The 18,965-nt window shown below is 36.7% G+C and overlaps 1 protein-coding gene across 8 annotated transcripts in view; it reads left to right on the top strand.

Moving 5' to 3' along the window:
- FAM13A (family with sequence similarity 13 member A) overlaps positions 1 to 18,965 on the top strand; it is a 344,934-nt gene that overhangs the window by 224,920 nt on the left and 101,049 nt on the right. The window contains exon 1 of one of the 8 annotated variants that reach the window (XM_025424978.3): positions 14,992 to 15,646. The exons of 6 other annotated variants lie outside the window; for them this stretch is intronic. In XM_025424978.3, coding sequence (XP_025280763.1) covers positions 15,618 to 15,646 — 29 coding nt within the window. In that variant the 5' untranslated portion in view covers positions 14,992 to 15,617. Of the gene's footprint in view, positions 1 to 14,991; positions 15,647 to 18,965 lie in introns of those variants that run through there. One more of the 8 variants, XM_025424969.3, reaches the window with a different exon arrangement.

Here is an 18,965-nt window from a genome sequence, read left to right as displayed (position 1 = left end):
AGAGGTTGAATAGATATTTTTTTTCAAAGAAGATATAGGAATTTCAAGCAGATATATGAAAATGTGCTCACAATCACTAATCATCAGTGAAATGTAAAATAAAACCACAATGAGCTATCACTTCATATCTGTTAGATTGGCTTTTATCAAAAAGATGAAATAAGTATTGGTGAGGATATGGAGAAAAGGGAACTTTTGTACACTGGGCTGGTAAGAATGTAAATTGATACAGCCATTATGGAAAATAGTGTGGAGGTCCCTCAAAACTTAAAAATTGAACTACCATGCAATCCAGCTATTCCACTTCTGGGTACATGGCCAAAGAAATGAAATCAGTATCTCAAGAGATATTTACATTCTCGTGTTTAATGCAGCATTATTTATAATAGCAAAGATATGGAACCATCTAAGTATATATCATTGGATAAAGGGATAAAGAAAATGTGGTGGAAGTAATATTCCATTTTGTCTATATACAGTGTATGTGTGTATATATGTATACTTCTTTCAATGTATACAGTGTAATGTATACACACACGAGGGAAATTTGCCACTTCCAACAACATGGATGAATCTGGGAGACATTATGTTAAGTGAAATAAGCCAGATAAAGACAAATACTGTGTGATCTCACTTATATATGGAATCTAAAAAAGTTGAGCTCAAGCAAGGAGTATAACAGTGGTCACCAGGAGCTACAGGCAGGGGGGGAAATGGAAAGATGTTGGTCAGGGGCTACAAACTTTCAGTTATAAGGTGAATAAGTCCTGGGGATATAAGTACAATATGATGAATGTAGTTAATAATACTATATTGTATGCTTGAAGTTGCTAAAAAAGTTGACAAAAACAAAGTCATAACTAGGTGAGGTGATGGAAGTGTTAATCTGCCTAATTGTGGTAATCATTTCACGATGTGTACGTAAATCATCACATTTTATACCTTAATATATGCAATTTGATATTTGTCAATGGTACTTCAATAATGCTGGAAAAAAATAATGCTGGAAAAAATGTGATAACTCTGCATGTAACGTATTTTGTCTGTATCAGTTTTGTTGAGTAGCTCTAAAAGGATTTTTTATATCTGAAAAGTATCTTTGGATGAAGAAATCATGATTCTGAAAAGATTATTCATTTCATAAATATTTCTTGGTTAGGCAAATTATCCAATATTACATATTTTGTTGACAGGCTAAAATCAATATGTCTTGATTATTTTACAATTACTTCCTGCCTGTCTTCTATCTTGAGTTTCTTTACCCTCTTGTGTATTTCTACTTTTCTCTTCAACCTGCTTGTGACTGCCTGGTGGAGAGTGAGTTGTCTTCTGGGTATTTTTTGCATCCACAACCTTACCTACCTAACAGGCCTTTAGTTTGTTGCCACTGCCTTAGCCATTATTGTTGTGATATTATTATTATATGTTCTCAGTTTGAGCACATACAATAATATGTGCTATCCCATTCTCTTCATCTAGCTGACCTACACCTCTCACAAGTTGAGGTCTGATTCTGAAAGAATTTTATGTGTGAGTTTTCTCTCTTCGGGTTTTTGGAAAGTACTCACCCAGGGGAACCTTGTACCCTATCCTTAGAGAGATATCACACAAGTCAAAACTGCTCTCCTATCTTCCCCACTTAATCTCTGGGCCACAGATGGCTCTGACCCTGATATTGTCCCTATATCAGTACATGTTGCTTATTTATAGAGGAGAAATCCATTGTTTTATAAGATTCATAACCAGTCTCTGCACCTCTCTGTACCTGTGGCAGAAAATGTGTGCCTTGGATGTTTGCCAAACAACACTTAATATTTTAGCCTCCTATAACAATAGTATACTTCTAAGATTCAAGCTTTAAATGCTATTAGTAATGAAACAATATTCAACAATTTTAACTGTACCCATTGTCCTTCAAGCATCCTAATCTATTAAGTCCTGAAATTAAATAGGACTTTCTTCATTTCTGAAGTCCAGCCAGCAACAGAAAGTAGTCATAACCATCCCATGTTTGTACTTCATAAAGGACACTCCAGTTATTTCTGAACATGTGTGTTCCCTGTAGGTCTCTCACTCTGTTACTTGGAGCCAAGTTTCAGAATCTTGAACTGACAAGTGAACATGCAATGGAATTAGAATTCTTAGCTACAAGATTCCTAATCACGCTGTTTGAAAAATTACCAAATATTAGAACTGTATTGCTGGCCTTGCAGGCTCTACTGCAGTAGCTCCCATATGAAGAAAGGAGAGTTAGCAACCACCTTGTGAAAAGCACAATGGTAAGCATCACCACTCACTTCCCCCACAGCTACCACTTTCTGAGGTGTTCCCACTCTCTGGCCTTCCTAACAAAGGTTTATGGAAAAGTAGGTTTGTTAAAGTCCCCAAGGTCCCAGACTGGTTTAGAAAAAATATCTAATTCTATCTCCACAGATAGTTTTCTAATCTATTCTTAATCACCGCTGGATCCCACAATAAATATTACAAGGTCTTCTCAGATGAACTATTTCATATAAACTGAGTATCTATTATAAATATTTTCCAGTGTTTAACTTCTATCTCCTTTTATTCTTATGGTTTAAAATGAAAGTCTCTGATGTTTCTCTAAGTATTTTGATTATTAAAGAACAAATAGTTATCTACCCATTCACCAAAATCTGCCACTCAATACAATTACTCTATTCAAATGCTAACATTTCCCTGGGATCCAAACTTCAGCTTAAAACGTTTTTTTTTTCAAAGTTTGTTTACAGCATAAATGGTTGATAAAAGAGAAGTTAGATAACAGTAAGAAAATTTATTGTCATATTTGCAGATAATTTTTGGTAGCCTCTAAGTCACCAAAGTTTAGGTGGACAGCTATGGCTGTAACCGAATTTATTTTGGTAATTCAAAGTCAACAGACTCCTAGTGGGCACATTCTATGTACCACACATTTTGCACTGGACCCTGCAAAGCCAGAGAGAACTAAGGCATGCTCTCTAATCTTTAGGGGTCTACCAAACCATTAAGACAAATTTATACATAGGTAACAAAATAAATATTACAAGAGGTTTAGAAGTGGCATTAGAGATGTGCTATCTAAGCCAAGAGGATTTCTCATTGAATAAAGTTCAAGGTATTCAAGTTCTTTAAAAATCTGGCTGAATCTACTTACCTTACCTACTCTTCCACAGTTCTTTATCCTATGCTCAGGCTATATTGCAACCACAGTATTTTAAATATGCCATAGTAGTTTCACATCTCTGCATCTTTACTAACATTATCCCTTTTACCTGGAGTGCCCTTGTTCCTCTTTGTTGATGGTCAGTGACAATTTATCTCTATGAAGCTCCAACCCTTGCCATTGCATATAAATGCAGTCATATAGTATATGTCCTTCTGCCTCTGCCTTATTTCACTTAAGACATGTTTTGAAGGTTCATCCATATTTTAGTGTGGCCATATTTCATGCCTTTTTTGAGGCTGAATAATATTCTACTGTATGTAGATACCATATTTTGTTTATTCATCAGTTGAGGGACACTTGGGTTGCTTGGACTTTGGGGCTATTATGAATACTAAGATGAACATTTGTGTACAAGTCTTTCTATGAACACATGTTATCAGTTCTCTTGTGTGCATACTTGGGGTAGAGTTGCTGGTTCATATAGTAACCTATGTTTAACTTTTTCAGGAACTCGTAAACTGTTTCTCAAAGTGGCTGCTTCATTTTATATTCCCACTGACAATATATAATATTTCCAGTTTCTCTGCATCTTTATCAGCACTTGCTAGTGTCTATTCTATCACCACCATTCTGCTGAGTGTAGAATGGTGTCTCATTGTGGTTTTGGTTTGCATTTCCCTAAGAACTAATGATGAATATCTTTCCATGTATCAGACATTTATTTGTGTATCTTCTTTGGAGAAATGGCAATTCAAATACTTTGCCTGTTTTTAAAATTAGGTTGTCTTTTTACTAGTTGAAAGTGTTAGTTATATATTCCAGATACTATCTATTACCAAATATATGATTTTTCAGATATTTTCTCATATTCTGAGGTTTATCTTTCCATTTTTTTGATAATATTCTCTGAGGCACAGAAGTTTTTAATTTTGATCAAGTTCAGTTAGCCTATTTTTCTTTAGTTGTTTATGATTTTGATGTCTTATCTCAGAAACCATTGCTTAATCCAAAGTCATAAAGGTTTATGTTTATGTTTTCTTCTAAGAGTTTTATAGTTACAATTAAGTATATGGTACATTTTGAGTTGATTTTTGTAAGTGGTGTGAGGTACCAGTCCAACTTCAATCTTTTGCATGTGGATATCCTATTGTCCCAGCACCATTTGCTAAAAGGACTATTCTTTTCCCATTGAATTGTCTTTTTGGTCTCCTTATAAAAAATCTGAACCTGATTTTAGAAAAACAAAAATAAAATTAAGTTAGCATCCTAGCTCCTGTCTTCTTTCACCACCACCTTTGTTTTCTGAAAACATGAACCTCAGTTCATTAGAGAAACGGACATGGCTTAGAGCTACAAAATATAGCACAATCCAAAGGTTTTATCTTATTTCACACAACAATCACAAAAGACTGATGTTATCCTCCTACCTCCCTAATCTACAAAGGTATTCATATTTGTACCTGTACCTCTGCCTGCTTTCCTATCACAATGAATGAACTAAACTTGCACCTATCTGGGATCAGCCCTTGTACTTATACTCTGAATCCCATTCCTTTTCTTTCTTTTTTTTTTTTTTTTTAAGATTTTATTTATTCATGAGAGACACAGAAAGAGAGAGAGGCAGAAACACAGGTAGAAGGAGAAGCAGGCTCCAAAAAAAAAAAAAAAAGCAGGCTCCATGCAGGGAGCCCGATGTGGGACTCGATCCCAGGTCTCCAGGATCACACCCTGGGCTGAAGGCAGCACTAAACCGCTGAGCCACCTGGGCTTCCCAATCCCATTCCCTTTCATTGACTCAAGGACTGTGTTCCAATAATCAACTTCCTCCTCTATGACATCAATTTCTTTCTTCTAGATTGTTCCCACAAGGTAGAAACAACACTGTCATAGCTCTCAACACTTTTTTAATCCTTCCCCAGAAACAGTATTTCTCTTCTCCTTTAAAGCAAATCTCTGATGAAGGAGTATGTATACTTGCTGTCTTCATATCCATTCCTCCTGCTCTTCAACCCACACAACAGGAACTGAAATTGTTCCTTTAAGGACACCAACAATCTCCATTTGCCATATCCAAAGATAAGTGTACTGTCCTCACCTTACTGTAGCTCAGCAGCATTTGACCCAACTGATAACTCCTTTATGAAGAACTGTCTTCGCATTGCTTCTGCAATACCACAGTATCCTCTTTTCCCTCTAGTCTTATTGGATACTCTTTTTTAGTCTCATTTGCAAAATCTGTTTTCTTTTCCAGACTGTTTCCAGACCTTCCAAAGGTTGGTTTTCCTCCAACCTCTCCATCTTACTCCCAATTCCCATATCCAATTGGTGCTACCACCCACTAAATTTTGGGGTGGCCTCCCCATCGAAAGTGAAAGAGTGGAGCCCCTTTGTTAAAAATTATTAAAAATTTCAAAATGACACCACTAGATAATTAAACTCAGCTTGGGTCCCAGGAAATTGCACATTTCATATGCCCATGAGGCTCGTCTTACTTATTGGCTTCCTGATAAGTCCATTCAGATATCTAATAAATATCTCATACTCAGTTTATATAAAATAGGCCTCCCAATCACACTTCTGTATGAAAAAAGGCAGTCCCAAGTCTACCTAAGTTTTTCACATCTCAGTAAATTGTGTCACTATTCACCCCGTTACTTGAGCCAAAAATCCGAGATTTCTCTACTTTTTCTCAGTCAGTCCACCAGCAAATCCTATTGTCTCTGCCTTCAAAGTAGATGCTCACAATGTATCTGGAATCTAAACTTCCACAATCTCAAATGATCATCTCACAGACTGTTTCTCCTTTTACAGTGGAGAAATCTGGCAGTCACTGCTTGAACCAAATGATTAAAAGTATCATCATCATGGATGAAAATCTGATAAGCATAGAAAATATTTTTGAGGATTAGAAATATCATATGAATATATTACTATAAAATATGTTATAAAATAGTATATAGTACATGATCCATTATTTTTTTATTGTGACAAAATATACACAAAATATACCATTTCAGCATTTTTAAGTGTACAGTTAGTTCAGCGACATTACCTTCACATTGTCCCATCTTTATATGTATAATTATATATGTTATATATTATATACATAAATAGAAAAAAAGTGGAATATATATAGTTGCATTGAACACTGATTAAGTGATGGGATTGTGTTTTACTCTTTTGCCTGTATTTTGTAAATTTGTTACACAAACATATTCTGTGTAATTTGTAATAAGAAAAATGTTTTTGTTGTCTTTTAAATCAAGGATGACAAATGCTTCAAGGAAGAAGTAGTAATTGTCAAATTTTAGAAAAGTCCTGTAGGGATCCCTGGGTGGCGCAGCGGTTTGGCGCCTGCCTTTGGCCCAGGGCGCGATCCTGGAGACCCGGGATCGAATCCCACATCGGGCTCCTGGTGCATGGAGCCTGCTTCTCCCTCTGCCTGTGTCTCTGCCTCTCTCTCTTTCTCTCTATGTGACTATCATAAATAAATTTTTAAAAAAAATTAAAAAAAAAAATTAGAAAAGTCCTGTAGAGTGACGACTCCTTTTGGACTTGGCAATTATGGCTTTAGTCATTCAGGATAAATCCCCTGAATGGAGAAATCAGAAGGGGCAGCATTTGAGAAACCCAGGCAGACTGAACTTTGCTTCAGTAGGTATATGGCCAGGAGGGAATTCCAGGCTCAGGGAAATGCCTGATATAAAAACTGCAGGAAGCAGACAGGACAGTAGGCAAGGACAGTTCAGCTTGCCCAGACCCCCAGTTTCAGTGAAGGAGAGGAAAGTGATGAGTGTGAAAACAGAGGAGTATAGTAGAAGGGCCCTGTGTGTATAGAATTTGGATTTTACTTTGTAAGCTATGGAAAACTTTCAGAGCTTCCTGACATTTTTAAAGATGTGTTTTGGAAATTTCAAATCTATACAATCTGGATTTAGGGTGGAAAAGACTAAATTCAGCAAAACCTACTAAGAAAAAGCCATTATTCAGAGGTTAAGTAATAAAAATTTTAATGGGTGGAGGTTGGGAGCATGAAAAATAATAGGCATTGGTCATGAACTAATGGACAGAAAAAGAAGAAAGAGATAATATTATCTCATTTACACTTAGTGACAATCCATTCAGTTATTGCTTGTTTTGGCCAAATTCTATACTATTTGTTTCTTATAGAGTGATTTAAAATCTAAGATGATATTATTTCCAGAAGTACTTATATTTATTCAAAATATATATCTTACTAGGCTGTTTCTAGACTTTTACACTTAGATTGATTAGTGTTTGAGAGTTGTCTTCCTGAAGTAATATTTTAGAAAGTTAATGTGGAATTATAATTTATTTTTCAATGCATTTTCTTTATCTCTTTAAATAGTGATTCAATTGCATTGCCTGTGGAGGGGATCATTGGTTTTGTTAGCTTTACTTAGTAATTTATGCATACATCTGCTTATTTCCTAATTTGTATGAAATTTCTTTTTTTCAATTTATCTTCTCACTAAAATTCAATGAGAAATTAAGTTTTTTGTTTCATAGTGAATTCTAATACTCTACACACGAATAGCATTACAAAGAGAAAATATAATGCACAAATAATGCAATGAGTTCAATTCTCTGAAAGTACTTTAAAAAAAAATAAGGGAGGTGGATACTTTAAGGCACCATGATTGTGATCCTTTTTTTTATGTGACCAATTCTTGGCAGCACAAATAATCGCTACTTCCTGTAACTTTGTTTTTAAATATATTTTCACGTATTTATTTATTGGGTTGCTTCAAAGCAAAGCACAATGCTTTGTGTTGAAGTAAATAAATATTATCAGCCAGTGTATTGACATGGAGAGATTTTTGTGCTTGTGCTCAGTATTTCGAGTCTCAGACGTATGAGGTTTATTTTACGATATATGGATACAGAATTAGACTGTTGGTTACCATATCACACTGAACAACTTTGACATTTCTCTAAGGAAGCTCTGTTGAAACCTGTTTCTCCTCTGCCAGGAAATATCACTTAACAGGGTGAAAGTTCACTGGGACAATTTAAGGCGGCTGATCTCAGGTGTGGCCGCAGCTGTTGTATGGGACATGACTTATTTTATAAGAACAGAAACACTATTATCTGGACTCCCAAGGGACATTTGGTGAAAGTCATGCCCACGGAGTCCCATTCCAGGAAAATGTGCTCGAGCACTTATTTATTGGCAGTGATCACTAACTGAGATTCCATCTGGCAAAAATGTGGATTTTTCTCTGTCCCAGAAAGTTGGGGAACAATTACGTAAGTTGTCTCAAAGAATTTATTTTTAGCCACTTTTTATGGAGAAATTTCAGTCCCTCAGTTGTTATAAGAAATTTACTTTTTTTTTTTTAGAAAAAAATAGAGAAAGCTTCTATATGAATTTCTATAAAACTGTGTATTCATGTATTATGAAATATAAACACTTGTCTTTTGATTTGAAATCATTACACAGTCTTCTTGGTGAATGTTCTAAATTTTATTTCCTATATTAGGAATGTTGGAACCAGTTTGTAAAGTCAAAGCTGTCAGGGGGACAGCCTGAATATTGTATCTCCAGGTGTCGAGGCCTGGAAACCATGCCTCATTGTTAAAGCGGTGTTCTCCTTGCCACCACACATGCACCACCACCACCATTCTAGGATTTTAGCACCTGAACCCTCTGAGCCATTTGAGGTCCAGCAAGGCTGGTCCAATATAGTTTAATAAAATAAGCCAGCCACAATTTTAAAAGCATGATCTGCCACTTGAATTTATAAAGTATCTTTGGAAAACTAATTATATAATTTCTATCCCCACAGGAGTTTGTTTGTTTTTTTTTTCAGCAATCCTCTACTATAGATAAGTCTAATAAATGAGAAAACAATTGTTGATTTTCTTATTTTTTTATTTAGCCTTAAGTTATGCAAGCAGGTTGATTTCTGTTGTTACAGAAGGAAATAGTTCACCTAACTAGAAATTCCCTAGAAATTCCCTGTTCCACTTGCATTGAGCCTATTCTGAGTGTCACTGTTTTGATTTCTAAAATAAATCTATTGTGAGGTTTTAGTAATTATTCTTAAATACTGTAGGGTTTGTTTTTTTGTTTTTGTTTTTTTTTACATAAAAACAACTGACAGCCCATCTGTCATTTCCATATATTCATTTCTTAATAAGAGGAATACACTTAAAAATGCCACCCAAAGCTTAATTTTTCCATCTTTTTCTATCTTCCTCTTTCCCTCAACAGCCCACCCCAACCACTTCCTTCCCCCATTGCAAGTACAACTGACTGCTACCACTACACATGCGCACACACACACAACACACACACACTTCAATATAAGCCTCAGACCAAAAGAAAAGAAAGGATTCTTTATTTCCTGTAGCTTATTGATAATATATAATATCAACAGGTAATCATAATACTTTATTATCTGTAAGAGCTATATTATATAGTGGAAATGCTACAACATTCAGATGCTAGCTAGCTTCATGTCAGCCACTTACTAAGCTAAGTATTCGAGTGAATTAACTTCTTCATTTCCACATCTATTAAAATGAGCACAACATAGATTCTTAAGAAATGCTAGTTGCCTTACATATACCACCTCTCTAGTTCCTACTCCCCGCCCCCCTTTTTTTGGGCATTTGTTGTTGGATGAGGCTAATGTTCTCTGACACCTGGAATTCACTAGCATTCTAACACAGATTGTCAGAGAGCAGGTTTAATCAGGATCCTGTGCAGCAATACCAGAATATCTAAACTATATGTGCCCTAAAAATATGTACCCTAAAAAATTTTAAATTTTATGATTATGAAAAACTCTGATTTAGTTATCACTGTTTATGAATACTGTGTGACTATCTTGTAAAAGTCGTTGCTTCTTAGTGCATTTTACAAAGATTGATAAAAATATGAGGAAGAAACCTCAAAAGCACCTTGTACCAACCTTGTAAGAAAGAAATTGTTTTAATATGTCATTTTGTCTTAGGAAATAAATCAGTCTGATTTTAAAATAATATAGGAAAGCAAAATAATGTGGCCAAGAAATGTTCTTGGTTCTTTGTTTCAAATTGATGTTGAAATTGAAAATAAATGAAGCCACATCATTTTTGGAGCAATTGTTGCTTTTGATAGCACAAGGGCAAGCACACATATTACCAAACACTTGGAATTTGCTGAAGAAATTATGTAAGAAAATTAGAAGTCTGCAAGCCAGATTAAGTGTAGAAAAGGAAATAGTCCAGGAAAAAGTAGATAATGTAAAATACTTAAAAGCTTTCAAAAGTTTTGGATGGAATCTTACTTTGTACCTCTCTGTGACTGTACATCAGTGTGTAAACTCAGTGATTTACTTCTTTCATCAGTAATTGGTTATCATTCTTTTTCAGAACCTGCATGAGGCACCTACTTCACTTTAAGTGTAGGCCTACAGTGGGATATAGGCTGGAAATACTGCTTAATAAACTAAAATCTAAAGGAGCTATGCTTCCATTTCTAGAAGAGTAACTCATCACATCAATTCATTCATTCAGCATTTATTGTCTATTCTGTGTAGTTGCTAGAAGAGAGATGGAGTTCTTATCCTGGAGATCTTATATTACAATAGGGAAATAACATTTAGATTCAAATAATAATAAAAGTGTGGGGGGGGAGAGAAAAGATAAATATCATTAGAGCTGCAAAGGGCTGTAGGACTTAAAAGGAGAAAGAGATTTCTTCTAACGGACTGAAGCCTGACTGACATATGCATAGAATTTTGCAGAAGAAAGTGGAATGGGAAAATAGTCCAGAGGGAACAGCATGAACAAATGTTTGGGGTAGAAAAATCTAGAGGAGATTCAGAAATAGAGTCCAGGTTCATCTAGAGTGATTTCTTTAGGAAATACAAGCAGGTAAACTGGAGGATTCAATTGGGATTCATTGGTAGAAAGTCTTAATCATCATATTTAAGAATCGGGGTTCATTGAAGAGATGGTGGGAGCTAATGAAGGTTTTAGGCAGAAGAGTGAGTATGAGTAAGCAGATCATAATCACAATAGGAAACTCACTCTGATAGTGAAATGTATGTGTTAGAGGTAGGTTGAATGGAGGCAGAAGGATCATCATCCTATTGCAGTTGACCAAGGCCAGCTGATTAAAGAGACAGGACAGTCAACAGCTTTAGTTAAGGAAAAGCAAGGGAGGAGAAGTAAAGATGACTCATGCTTTGAATCTGATTCTCAAAGAGAATAACAACATCATTAACAAGAGGGCCAAGAGGAGGAGAAATGTGAAGATCAGATAATATGAGGCTTTGAAATTGTTGATTGGGATAATAATACTAATAATGTCTTAACACTTAACTATTTGCCAGGCAGTATTCTTCAGGTTTTATGCACATGATCTCATTTATTCCTCAGAGCAACTTCAGAGCTTTGCATACAACCCGCCCAAGTTTACACTGCTCATCTGTGGTAGAGGTAGGATCCATTCCACAAGAGCATTAATTCCAGAGCACATATTATTAAGCCCTAACAATATGTCTGTACTGAATGGTGCTGGGCTGAGAAGGCAAGGTGGGGAGGGGGTAAGAGAGGAAGAAAGACAAAGGAGGATGGAGTAATCAGAGACATTTCGGGAAATCCCCGAAAAGATTATAGGGAGCCAAAGACTTGCAAAAAACTGAAGGTGGGTGTTTCAGAAAAGTTAAGAGTAGAAAAGACTCCAAGAAAAGGCATTGAAATTTAACAGTGAAAAGAGCATTGATGGCCTTAAAGCAGTTTCAGAAAAGTGGTGAGGTCTTTCTGCGGAAGTGGGAACAGCAGAGGTCAGCTTTGGGGAAGTCTGTCAGTGGGAAGGAGGGGAGACATCACTGCAGCACCAGAGTGTAGGGCCACTGGGAGACACTTACTCAGGTGCCTACGGGAAGGGGGCAGATTTAAGATCTAGGAGAGATCAGGCTTCTTCCAGAGAAAGGAGGAAATGGTGAGATCCAAAAGGTAGATAAGAAATTGGAGTCCTGTGAGTGAGAGCTTTTCTTCTAGACTAGGAAGAAGTCAAATAGAAGAGGGCAAGATGTATGTGACATATATATATGTCACATTATATGTATATATGGAGCAGGGGTGCACTTAAACCCTTAAGTGTAACAAAGACCAAAGGTGCTCACTCATATTTGATGATCTTGGCTTTCTCAATAAATTTAAGGGGCAAGGTAACGAGTTGCTGAGAGAGGTTCAGATTTGTGGCACTGAAGATTTGCAGCAGTTTCTATGGGAATGCCCTGAGAAATCATTTAAAGATAACTAAAAAGATTGCCACACAGTCTTGAGGTTCATGCTGAGGTTAAATAGCATGAATTTTTAGTATCACTAGTTGCCAGAGTTCTGTGACTTTCTTTTGCAATGTTTAGCAGTCTGGCAGTAGAGAACCCAGCTGGCAGGATTTAGAAAGGGTGAAGAAGCGGAGGAAGCCCATGAACCCGTTTTAGAAATAACTAAATGCTGAGGAGAGCCAGGAATGTGCCTTTTTTAAAGCTGCATGCCAGTTGGTTTAGGTGCAGGTTATCCTCTGGAGACAGAAGAACAGTTGTTACTGAAGAGAGGGCTAAGGGAGAGGAGGAGGAATGGGGGAGGCAGAAGCGTGGGGGTTAAGTGATGCTGGGAAGGGGCTAAGTGTGGAGCAAATGCAGTCAGGGTATCCGTGTTTGAGGAGTTAGAACTGGCTGAATTCAGGAAATAGTGCTCCTGCTGGCTGACTGAGGAACTGACATGAGGATGGAGGGAACAGAAGTAACAAAGGTATATACTTCATCAAGGATTCTGGCGGTGGATGTGGTAGACAGGAAGAGCTGCAGCCCAGGTCCAGATTCCTAAATGATCATCAAGTAATGCCCAGGAAAAAAACCCAAATTTTCAAGGGAGGAGGAATTGCTATAAATAAATGATAGAAACTTGAAAAGGCATATAATTAATGAGTTCCAGCATTTGGTAATTTTTTAAAATAACTGTTGACATCTCTCACTCATAGACTTAATTTATCACGAAACATAAGTGGAATCAGATGTTAAAATTTGAATGCCCCTGTCCATCAATATTTTATATTTAGTATATATCAAATGTAAATTGTAGTTTGATTTAGCATATTTTTATATGGGCCCTTTATTGTTGAACTTAGTTTAGCCATTTAGTATTGACATGTTCATAAAATTCAGAAAAGAAAAATATTACTTCTATCATTTGAATTAACTACAGTTGGCCCTCGAACAATGAAGGTTAGACACACCAGCCCCCTGTGCAAATATGCATGTACAACTTAACTACTAATGGCCCACTGTGGACTGGAACATGAATAGTCGACTAACAGCCTTTGTAAGTTATATGTATATATGTTATATGTAGTACACAGTGTATTCATATAATAAAGTGAGCTACAGAAAAAATGTTAAGATCAGTAGGAAGAGAAAATACATTTATAGCCGTGTACTGTATTTATTGAAAAAACTCTGTGAGTAGACCTGCACAGTTCAAACCCATGCTGTTCAAGGGCCAACTGTATTTCCCAACCTATCAGATCTGATAAAATATTTAAAAACTCGTTTACGTACAGAATAGAGTGAACACTGTGATGTGGCAAAATTCTGGAGCAGACCCAAGAAGCTCTGAATACAGTTTCTGTTCTACCACTGACTTCCTATGTAAATTTGAGCAAATTACTTAATTTTCTAGTACCTAGTGTACTAGTCAATAAAGTAGGTGTTATGATATATAATAGTTGATTTTCCAACTCAAGTGGTTTATTGAAGTGTTAAGATGTAAAGGCATTTTGAAAAATAAACTTAGGCAAATATACAGAACTAAGTTGTAGAATCAAATCAGAATTTCCAAATATAAAATTAAAAAAAAAAATACATAGACAATTTCAATTAAAGAAAATTCTGGATGTAAGTCGACTTCTGTTTTAAAAGGCTGATTTTAGTTGTTATTATTCTGTCTTAATATCTGAACACATGTTTCAGGATGACTAATCATTTCATAAATATGGTAGAGGATTTAGTCAGACAATGAAATGTTTTCATTAGCAGGTACAGTGAAGAAAAGGACACATGCTGGGACTTTGTGTTCTAAATTCAGAATTAAGAATGGTCTGTGAAAAAAATTGGGAAAAACAACAGGGGAAGAAGTTATGTTTTTGGACTTTTAAGCCCCCACTGTTTTTCAACACCATGGACTCTGCTCCTCTGCCCTTTCTTCTATAAAAAGCGATGATCTAGGCTTTCTTATAGCTCCTTGTAGTCCTCATGATGTGAAAGAAATCTTTTTAAAATGTATTTCTACTTGAAATCTATGGATTAGCAATTATGTTCCTCAGAATAACGCTAAGTATTAAATACTGAAGCAAAAACTGCAAGAGAAGGCCAGATAATTAGCAGGCATTTAGCAAACTTTATGGAAAAATTGATTTGGTGTTACTTGCAAAAAATAAATAGATGGATAAATAAATCACTAGATAAAAACATAAATAAGATACCAACCGAAACATGTTGTTGATGTCCTTAGAGGAAAATGATTAAGCAAATAAACACATTCCATTTTTATAAAGACAAAATGCAGAGATAGTAAGTTGAAATAACTTCCATGAGAGGAGACACTTTGATCCCTTGAGAAGTTGGACAATCTTAGGACTTGTATTCTCCCCAGAAGTGTGAGCTACGTGCCTTGGGTGATGTCACCAGTGACTAGTAACCACTGCAGTGTAAACAAACATTAGCAGGAAATAAATGTGGGTAGGGCAAGGGTCTAGAAGCATGCCTTCCTTCTAGAAAAGTACCATGCCTTCCAATGCCAGTGGTTTGTTTGGTTTTTGTTTTTGTTTTAAAGGAAGAGAGGGCATGGAGCTTAGCTCTTGCCTTCTGTCACTGAAACCTTTAGTCTCATAGGCAATGTCTTTCCTTGACAAATGGATTTCCTCCTTGGCAGTCCCTGTAACATTGAAAAGTAAGGGACTCTTTGCTCTTGCTGCAGTTATTGGTTGCTCTCTCCAGACTGACAAGCTTGTCTGTGGATTTGCTAAGAGGAAAGTTTCGAGTTACCAGAATTAGGCAAGCCCACTGAGAAGCAGCAGCAGCAGGAGGAGGAGGAGCAGGAGCAGCAGCAGCCGGGAGCAAAAGAAGCAGCGCCTTTAAGCACTACAGCAGCTGCTCCTGTGATTGGCTGGATGTTTCAGCTGCTTCCCTGGAACAAAAGGTCAAAGTGGACTGCAGTGTAAATGTAGAGAGGCAGCCGATAAAATAGCATTGCTTGAAGAAGTTTGGAGGCTGGGAGCAGCAGTACACTGGCTAACTGCAGAGCAAGTTGCTGTTCCAGCTGTGAGGTACAGCCTCACGCCCCAAGCCCAGCTTAGCCACCGTGAGAAGACGACCACATTGGCGTGGAAGAGGCACTTGTGAGGGGTCCCTGGCAAATTTATACAAGGATGGCCTGTGAAATCATGCCTCTGCAAAGGTAGTATTCTTTCCTTTCTGTTTCGCTTTATTCTGTTCTGTATTTACTGAGTAGTGTGAAACCTTGCAACTTTGCCAATACTTGACATATTTTAGTAGTGTGTGCTGCAAACGTGTAGAGCCCGCCGTACATTATGTCCTTTCCCAAGACCAGAAGAATTTGAATGTTACACTGCTGCTTTCACTGACATTTGTGCCTAATGTCTTATGCTTTTCCTTTGGTAATGTTGTGTTCAGTTATTTCCTTCCTTGAATGAAAATAAATATGAGAAACTATCTCTGACATCTGAAGGCAAACAGAAACTAAAGAATGTATCAAACAGGTTTATTTTTTAAAAAAATGAATCAGCTGCTTAGCAATGTTGTGAAGCTGTGGCAAGCTCTCAGCTCATCTTATAGGATGTTGATATGCTAAAGACCTTTTAAAAATGCATGTTCGGATCCCTCCCTTCTGGAGTCCAGATCTAAGTAGTCAAAGATTTTCTGCCCATAAGAACATTATAATACATGGATATAAATGTTAGGGTCAGAATTTCCACATAAATAATTTTAGATAGATATATTACACAAATGACACCTTATAAAAAAAATGCTTTGTAAGAATGACTGAGCACACAGCTCTGTTTTGTTCGTTAAATGATTGTAGTATGGATTGTGGAGGGTGGGGAGGAGGATTTATGCTAAAGCAAAGAAAGGTAAATTTAAACAAAGGGGCTTGCTAAAAAAACAAACAAACAAACAAACAAACAAAAAAAAAAAACCAGTTCTTGAGAACGAATAAGTGAATAATGTATCTTGGAATGTTAAAGCTGGACGTCACTTCTGTGATGACTGGAGTCTAGTCCTCCAGTTTCACAATAAGAAAACTGAAGCACAGAGGAAGTCTCAGACTTGCCCAAGGTCACGTTTTATGATTTTTAAAATTACTTTTGCCAATCATGTTATTATACTTCAACTTTCATCACTTTACATGCAATGCCATTTGATTCCATATAAATGCTTCCTTTAAGAAAACCATAAAGGGTTTCATTAGTGAAAAGGATCTTAAAAATTAAGTTGTAATTACACTTTATACGACTTAAAAAATCTAGACAAAAAGGAATTTCAGTTTTAAAAACCATACCACCAATATTTTACTGAATGTTCATGTTTTAATGATGAAAATAAGGTTGACAAAAATTCAGTGTTTATTTGCCTGGTGTTTCCTGAAGATGTATATTGTGACAGAAACCAGTGTGGTTGTTTTTCTTTTACTGTCCTGAGAAATGTTCTGCAATGGGAACTTGATGGGGTGTCCCAGCAATTCCTTTTCTAAAAATTAGTAACCCAAGGGAATAGACAGTGGTTTTTGGATAGATCTGAAATTTTTTATATTAATCCACTGGAAAGGGCCACATGCTTGAAGCTTGCAACAGACTAAAACTAATGTACACTTTTTGGAGACTTGATTTGGTTTCCAACTGTAAAGTTGGGGACTTGTTTTTCTTATAATGACATCAGTCTTAAAAGTCTTAAGCAGTCATATTCTAAATAAGAATATTAGCTATTACTAAACTCCGTAATAAGCTTCTTGATAATATAATAACTATTAAGAAAATATATCTTTATATTGCCAAAAATTGCTTAGGGAGTTAAGTTAATGAAACCTGAGCTTGAATTAGCCTAATTTCCTCCAGAATGATTTTGCATTGTTAGTCCTTATCAGTAAGCCTATATAAGAGGAATAATTTGAATTTGCATTCAAGAATGCTGCTCCCTGGCTCTGAGAATGTAATTTGATTGATTACCCTGCAATCTTAACTTCTAGCCTATTCCTGCCTTTGATTATGACCCTCCGAAGGCAAAGAGCAGGTTCATATAGATCTCTTGTGAATTTAGGCACTTATGCAGAAAACTTTCCTGTTCCTATGCATAATTGCTTCTTCCAAACCCAGTTCAGTACCTCAGGCTAAGGATTTCTGTGAGTCTCTAGTAATGATGACTCATGCCAACCACCCCCAATGTTAAGACTGCCTGAAGCAGGGAAGATTGCAGAGCCTTATGGAATGCATGCTGTCTGATGCCTCGAGTGTTTTGCTCAGTTCTGTTTTAAAACAGTAAGGGGCTAGAAATTGAATTAAAAGTGGGTGAGTAAAAGAATAGCTCGAAATACCAGTTAAACTCATGTTCCCTATTTGCATTAAGCAGAGTGACCAATGCTTCTCCTACTTTATGTGCATGAGAATTACCTGGGGAACTAATTTTTTAAATCAGCTTATTTCTGCTGCCCTCTGTCCCTAGACTTACTGAATCCCAATATGGGTGTGACAGAGAAAGTAAGTACATTTTAACAAGCTTCCTGAAAGCAAATCTGACATAAATGGTGCACACACTCAGGGAAACACTTATCTAAACTCTAGTTAATGATTATAGCTGGGTAAAAAGCCATTGATAGCAGGTATATATAAGAATCTTAACACTGGACTACTCAACATCCCCAAATAACATCTTTAATATCCTGACCCTATAAGTGTTTTTTTCATCATCCATGCTTTCATTTACCAGGTGTTAGTGTTACCTGTTAAAACAAAGCATACTTAGGGGCACCTGAAGTTAACTGTCTGGTTCTTCGTTTTAACTCAGGTGGTGATCTCAGGGTCCTGAGATCAAGTCTGGTGTGGGGCTCGCATTTAGCATCTCCCTCTGCTTTCAATCTCTCTCTCTCTCTTAATCTCTCTAAAATAAATAAATTTGGGATCCCTGGGTGGCGCAGCGGTTTGGCGCCTGCCTTTGGCCCAGGGCGCGATCCTGGAGACCCGGGATCGAATCCCACATCGGGCTCCCAGTGCATGGAGCCTGCTTCTCCCTCTGCCTGTGTCTCTGCCTCTCTCTCTCTCTCTGTGTGACTATCATAAATAAATTTAAAAAAAATTTAATAAAATAAAATAAATAAATTTTAAAAAACAGCAAAGCAGGGACGCCTGGGTGGCTCAGCGGTTGAACATCTGTCTTCAGCTCAGGATGTAATCCTGGGGTTCCGGGATCAAATCCCACAATGGGCTCCTGCATGGAGCCTGCTTCTCCTCCCTCTGCCTGTGTTTTTGCCTCTCTCTATGTCTCTCATGAATAAATAAATAAAATCTTTAGAAAGAAAAGCATACTTACGATGTTGTCGAATATATTAAATACTTTATATTACCAGGGATACTAAGGTAATTAACACAAACTCTGCTTTAAAGAGGTCACATGCTAGTGAGGATGCAGGTTCACTACCAATTACAGTATAAGTGGTGAGTTCAGTAATGGACAGTATGATTAGTGTAATGATAGAGATGTGCCTA

The sequence above is a fragment of the Canis lupus genome, chromosome 32, assembly GCF_003254725.2.
Source record: "Canis lupus dingo isolate Sandy chromosome 32, ASM325472v2, whole genome shotgun sequence".
NCBI classification, from domain to species: domain Eukaryota; kingdom Metazoa; phylum Chordata; class Mammalia; order Carnivora; family Canidae; genus Canis; species Canis lupus.
The sequence above is the reverse complement of the archived record's forward strand: the minus strand, read 5'-3'. Positions and strand labels throughout refer to the sequence as shown.